Raw genomic sequence first — 7,433 nt, 5'->3', positions numbered from 1 at the left:
TATATATATATATATATATATATATATTACTATCCAATTATGTAGTAATATATATATATATACACATGTTACTAAAATATTTTTCAATAACATGAAAATATAATTTTCTTATTACCATTATACCTTCATGCCATTGTATCAGGAAACATACTTACGTGTAGCCTTGGAGAGTGGAATCATACGTTGATGTTACACCAAATTTTTCAGCATTTTTTCGAAACATTTCATTTGGATCCCACCCATTTTTCTGAAAGAAAAAATGATAATAAGCATCTAAGGCATAATTTATCTGATATGTTATATAACATAGAAATAAAGATATTTTTGCAATTTTAGATTTTTAAAACTATTACTGAAACATAATACAATCCTATTTAGATACTTCTTTTTAACATTTCAATGACTGAAATACCTTGTAATTTCACTAAGTTTCCTTATGATTTTAAAAATAACAATCAGATCTTTTCAGTATTTTAACAATAAATGTTAAATTTCTAAGGCCATTTCAAATGCAAAGGCTAGCTTTAGATGTTCTGTTAATATAAAGATTTCAAAATAATAATTAGAGTCTGTATGGTTAAGAGTGAATGTAGGTTAATCTTGTATATTTTTTATAACTGGATATACTTCAATTCATATTAAAACACAATGGTTTCTAAAAAACAAACTGTTTTTATTAAACATGTTGTCAGATAACATTCATTACCCCAGCAATTGTAATTAATATATCTTAAAATCAGTTGAATACAATAATTCAATTTTGTTTTATACATATTAATGTTTTTAAACATATATAACATGAAAATACAGATAATATTAAAACACCATCTTTTCAAAATTTGTAACTCCAATCATCAACTAGTTTTTATATTGCTCATTACTGGTGAAGTTCAAATATTGAATACTTTTTATTTTTTTTGCCCATTACTACAATTAATGTACAGAACTGATAAAACTACAATTACAAAAGAGATCTATAGCAGAATTAGTGTTGTAAATGTAATTACAATCAAACAAAAAAAATAAACTCAAAAGCCTTTTCTCTCTTACATCAGTGTCTCTAAACAGTAAACTGATTGACTGATAACCACAAAATGCATTGCTATATAGATTACAACCTTTTCAAGCTTTGCTGAAGCATTCAGTATTGGTGAGATTAAAGTTTGTCCTGACTGGACAAACTAAACATTCTTCAGAATGAGAATCAGGACTACACAGGGTAGGTAACACCTTAGGTGAAAAGCAATGGTTACCTTCTCATACAACCCAAGTTTAGGTAGGAAGGCATGGTATAGTCATCACCGCCAATTCTTGGACTACTCTTTTACCAACGAATAGTGGGATTGACCGTCATATTGAAATGCCCCAATGGCTGAATGGGTGAGCTTGTTTGGTGTGATGTTGATTCGAATTCGCAACCCGCAGATTGCGAGTTGAGCACCCTAACCACTTGGTATGCCGGGCCAGGTGACAAAGGAGGTTTATGGTTTCTGTCGCATCTGGAAGAAGCTTTGTAACCATATATGGAAGAAGCTCATATACCACAATCTTGAAACAAAAACATGAACGAAAAAGCAATTTGTTGAGTTGGAAACAGAAGAGAAATATTATGATAGACCACCAGGAAAGAGCATCATGAAAAGTAGCATGACTTACAAGCTACTCTAGAAGAGAATTTGGCTTCTTAGACAAAGGATATAACAACAATCAGCTGTAAGACCAAACATGTGAAAACATCAGCAGGAAAAATGTTCTCATAGTGGTTTCCCATAAGAAAGTTAACATAACAGGGAAAACCATAGGTGAGATGAACAAAGAAAAGCCCTGGCATCTTGCAAGATTGATTCTGGCAAGTACACAAGAAAAAGGCAGAGAGAAAGAATAGATATAAAGAAAGAGCTTTTCCCTCAACTGACTCAGTGTCCACAACTAGAAAGTTTGTATCTGAAAATGGAAACCAGTAGAATGGGAAAAGATAGTTTTCTGACATAGCAACAGCATAAATCACTGGATGACCCAGATATTTGACTAGCCACTGAAAGACCAAAGGTTGGAGACTCCACTCCACGAGAAGATGCCAATGATCTGCCAGTCTGCCAAAATGTTCACCATACTTGGAACACAACTTGCTCAAAGGTGAACATGTTGAGAATGAAGCCAAAAAAGTAGAAAAACAAAAGCTGTGAAAATGACTACTGCACTATTATAATTGTCTCTGTAAATAGAAACAGATTGGTGGTATAGAAAGTGCAAAACTTAAGACAAGCACATCTAATGGCACACAAAGGTTGCTTTTTGAGGAGTCCAGGAACCAGAACAATACTGATTTCTCAACACAGTAGCCCAACCTATGAGAAAGGCATCTATGAAAAGGAAGACCCAACTGTTGTAAACTCTTGATTCAATAAAAACTGTATAGACTTGAGAATGATGTAAGAGAGACTTACACTGCATGACAATGGACCTAAATTTGGATGCAAATGAGGTGTTACATGTAAGCACAACCTAAGGGAATTATATTGTACAGAGAAGTCACTGTCTCCAAAGCAGAAAGAATGTTTCTGGCAGTTGATGTGAAAAGAGTACGAATACAATACTCCAAGGCTTGCATTCATAAAATGTGGCAGTAGTATTTCTTAATCCAAATACTCTGATGTCCAAATTACTGTGTCGATAAAAAAATGCAAATTGGATTTGAAGATGATTTACCCCAGAGATGTACCTAACTGTGTGTTAAGCCAATCAGCCATGTAGAAATGAAAGTCAGTGTCAAATCTATGGTGAAGACCAGCAAACACTTTGACATCCAACAACTGAAAGGAAGAACAATGAATTAATAAACTACCTTCTGATGGCAAAAATGAAGAAAATGACAGATGTACAGGAATATGTATTTGTGGACAAGTAAGTATCTTGTATATCTACCTATGTTATCCGTTTTCTAAATGGGATGTCTACAAATTACATCTGAATTGAGATACATCTATGGAATGTTTCCAATCCCTTGATTTCTTGGGAACTACAAACAAAAGTGAGCAAAAACCTGGAGGAACAGAATACACTATTTTGACTGTCCCTTCATGAAATAGAAACTTTAAGCAAACTAAACTGTAAGGAAGAGAAAAAGACAAAGCTTGAGCAGAAAGAGAAGGACGAGGAAACCAAAGGTAAAGACCGGATTGAAGGATCTGTTAAACCCAAGGATATTGCAGCCAATGGTCTCAAAGATGTACAAATAACCTGATACAACCTCCTAGAAGTCTGGATGGTGAAATTGTCTGGAACATAAGGGTGTCATTAAGTAGGTTGAGAAGACCCACCATACTTTCTTCTACATTTGACCACAAGGAAGTGTCAAAAGTGAATGGATAATACTTGCTGGATATTTCAAGGAAGAATGACCAGAAGCCAGATGGGAGGATAAAACCCTAATCAGCTCTTGCTGACATGCTTCTCTAGAATGGGAGACAAATTCAGGTCAAATTCCTACAATGATGAAGAGTCAAAGTAAGAGACCGTGTTGAAGATCCCCTCCAATAACCAACCTAGGATCAAGAATTTGAGAAGAAAGATGAGAAGTAGAAAATAACACTGCTAATAGGACCCCACATAACAAATGCAAGAAACATGAAAGCTATTAGAAAATTATTATTTCTAAAAACATCAGCAATGACCCAAATTGTTGAACAATGTGGTGACAATACAGCCACGGGAATTTCCCTGCATATTAGAGACAGATTGTGTAAAGCCTCCAAAAATTTCTAGAAACATTAGCAACAGCATTAACATTGATTTCAGAATTCATAATGGAGATAACAGTATGACTATCAACAAGAAAATCTGGCTTATGGCTGGGAAGCAAGGCTTATGAACATTCTTCTGATGCAAATGCAGTAAGTCACATAAAAGATGAGATAGGGTAAGATAATACATGATCTGCATTTCATCAAAGACATTCAGATCCTAAAGTCACATGACAGTTAACAGTATGAAACCACCTCAGGCCCAGCATAGCCAGGTAGATAAGGCGCTCGACTCGCAATCTGAGGGTCGCGGGTTCAAATCCCCGTCCCACGAAACATGCTCGCCCTTTCAGCCGTGGAGTCATTATAATGTGATGGACAATCCTACTATTCGTTGTTAAAAAAGTAGCCCAAAAGTTGGCAGTGGGTGGTGATGACTAGCTGCCTTCCCTCTAGTCTTACACTGCTAAATTAGGGGCGGCTAGTGCACATAGCCCTCGTGTAGCTTTGCGCGAAATTCAAAAACAAACAAATGAAACCATCTCAACAAGAAAAGGCTTGTAGTATTTCACAGGTAATCTACCTGATTTTCAACTAAATTAAGGAAAAATAATTATAGCATGCATGTCAAAGAGGCCTTATGCATCACTTGGTGTGAGGAAGATTAAGGTAAAAGAGGCACATCAAAGGAACAATACATGTCAAGGCTTTAAAAAGTAATTTCATAGATTTTTTCAAAATAGAATCATTCTTATTAACATGCATATGTTATTTTCACAAGTTAATTAACTAAGCAATCACTTGTTAGGAGATTTGTTCAGTATTACTGATAAACTGAGCGAGGACACTTTATCATAATTATATAATAAATTACATAGAAATTATTAATAAGTTAACTCTCCTATTATGAGTAGGTCAAAGTGTGCATGTCATGACTTTTTAGAGTTAAATTAAAAATTTAATTAAACTACTTTATTATCAATGTATATGAATAAACTTGGCAATCAAAACACAGTTAATAATCCAAAGTCTAATATTATATAAATTTTAACTTTTTGATTTTATAAAAAAATATTTAAAAAATCCTCAATCTACCCTAGTATGAGAAAAATGAACTTTGTTCTCTATGTTGTCCCTCTTCACTAATTTATTTACCAGCCCTCTGAGAAGTAAGGAATTTAATGTAAATTACTTATTATAAAATATATAAGGTAAAGTTTAATTTTTATAGCCTTCAATCATAAAATAGAAAATCGGACCAACTTGCCATGCCCAACAGTCACATCATCTCTTTCACAAATTGCCAATTATTCTCTTTCATGTTTTATACTATACTATTTATAACAAACAGAGAGCCAAAGTTTAAATCCATCAAATGATGTAATTACATTACATTGTTTTACAGTATAAAGTACTGTCTATTTCATCTTCAGTTTGAAAGTTTCTCTCATGGTCTTCAGATTAACAAGCTCAAGTTAAGATTTAAAGGCTCTTATACCATTGTTAGAAAGCCAGATACATTATGATTGTTATAGGACATCGTTTGCTCTGTGTTCTTTGGTGCATTGTTTAAGTAAATAAAGATTATTAAAATACTGGTACAATTAGTATAAAAATGTTGGCTTAAATTTTATTGGCAACTGACAGCAAAAAAACGAGAGGTCAAAGGTAAGTAATATATATCTTGTTTTACATGTATATTCTTTATTATTATAAAAGTAACTAATATGAAAAAATTAGAAACTTATTAAGTTAGATTAGGTAATATAATGAAAAATAATAATAATAAAAATTCATTGTGAGGTCTGTTCGAAAGCAGCTCGTGTTATGTCATTCACTGCACTAATGTGAGCTATGCGATTTACAACTTGTGTGGCATGATTATTAGTTAAACACAGGTCAAAGGGAATCAATTAATACTGTTAAGTATACACATTTGTAGTTTCCTTTTACAATTTGCAGTAATTCTATAAAGAAAACAGGATAATTTAGATTTATTTAATTTTTCTATAGCAGTTACAAGGTCAGTCAAATCAATTGAATGTGTATAGAGTTAGAGAAAATAGCAGAGAAAATATAACATTTTAGCAAAAAAATGTTTGATAATTATTTAGGAGGTTTTATAGATTATATAAATGAAATCTGACAATTTTCAGATAAAGAAAACTATTTCTAAGTTTAACGCGAAAACATCATTTTGCATTTAGAACAAACAGTCAACACTTTGACTCCACATTGTCATGGGCAAATGTTTAGTAAAAATACTTAATTAAAAAATCTGATATTTTGTGTACAAAATTTTGTAATGTTTACTGAAAGCTTGTCAAGTTTTGTGACAATACACAAAACATATTAAACGTTACAGTATAGAAACTCTGATGGTTACTTTGGAGTCACAAGTTCGGTGTAATCCACCAAGACCATAGAAAGTGGGTTAATAGATAAGTTTTTTATTCTGTTTTATATATCAGTATAATGAACACTTTTTTGTTTCACATTACAAACCTCTACATAAGTGAGTTGGTCTATATGATCAACTACTACATTTAGAGTTGCATTTTAAACATACTGTTTTAAAATGCAATATGAACCACCAAAAACTTCTAAATTGTTTATATATATATATATATATATATATATATGTGTGTGTGTGTGTGTGTGTGTGTGTTATATATATATATATATATGGATAGGAGTATTTTTTCATTAACAAATTCAAATTAATGGTACAAGAAAGCTAAAGATACTTTTAACAGCTTCTCTTGATACTTTCAATATGTTTGTTTGTTACTTGTTTGTTTGAATTTTGCGCAAAGCTACACGAAGGCTATCTGCACTAGCCATCTCTAATTTAGCATTGTAAGACTAGAGGAAAGGCAGCTAGTGGGATTGACCATCACATTATAATGCCCCATGAAAGGGCAAGCATGTTTGGTGTGATGGGGATTTGAACCCGCGACCCTCAAATTGTGAGTTCAGTGTCCTAACCACCAGGCAATGCCGGGCCTCTTTCAATATAAATCTAGATCTTTGTGTCATGAATTTGAAAGCTTGTTTTTTTGTTATCAAAAGAAAAAAATGCAAATTTAATATTGCATTTTTTTTACAAATACAGAAACCACTACTAGTTTTCATAATTATTATAAAATGGAAACTATTTCTCAATACAGAGCATTATTGTATATAAGTCTCAATGGTTACCTAGCTATATTCTGAATAACTTTATAACATGTAATCTCATTTTTGTTTTCTGTTTTACTATTAATAAACAATGCTTAAAGCTTGTTGCATGATAAACTTGTTTGAAAACTAACATGCAGAGAAATTAAGACAATATTAGTAAAAACAGTGAAGGGTGCAAATCCATCAAGTTGAAGCATTGACAAAAGAAACTGACTTTATGAAAAATATTAGTCATATATAGGGATATTACAGAATGTTTCTAGTTATTTAAATAACAAAATTTGGTATTTCAATAATATATAAATATATTAAAGTAACAAACAATGAGCTGATATCACAGAATGATCATAATGATTACTTACAGCTTCTTTTCTGTCTGAATCCAGAGAGATGGTTTCATCGTATCCATCTGAATGTCCCTCCCATGGCTCTAGTTCTCTCTCAAAAATCTCACCATTAAATTTGCTAATTGAGGAGTCTGTAAAACCTTCAAAAATTATAAAATCA

The 7,433-nt window shown here is 32.3% G+C and overlaps 1 protein-coding gene across 9 annotated transcripts in view; it reads right to left on the bottom strand.

Moving 5' to 3' along the window:
• The window catches only part of LOC106469819 (ataxin-2-like protein), an 82,086-nt gene that overhangs the window by 49,345 nt on the left and 25,308 nt on the right, over positions 1 to 7,433 (bottom strand). For 8 of the 9 annotated variants that reach the window (XM_022398381.1, XM_022398384.1, XM_022398378.1 and 5 more), the window contains 2 exons: positions 7,289 to 7,413; positions 156 to 247 (listed from right to left, as the gene is read on the bottom strand). In XM_022398381.1, coding sequence (XP_022254089.1) covers positions 156 to 247; positions 7,289 to 7,413 — 217 coding nt within the window. The remainder of the gene's footprint in view (positions 1 to 155; positions 248 to 7,288; positions 7,414 to 7,433) is intronic. The other variant, XM_022398379.1, reaches the window with a different exon arrangement.

The sequence above is a fragment of the Limulus polyphemus genome, unplaced genomic scaffold, assembly GCF_000517525.1.
Source record: "Limulus polyphemus unplaced genomic scaffold, Limulus_polyphemus-2.1.2 Scaffold3671, whole genome shotgun sequence".
NCBI lineage: Eukaryota > Metazoa > Arthropoda > Merostomata > Xiphosura > Limulidae > Limulus > Limulus polyphemus.
Note: the sequence above shows the minus strand (reverse complement) of the source record. Positions and strands in the feature narration are given on the sequence as shown.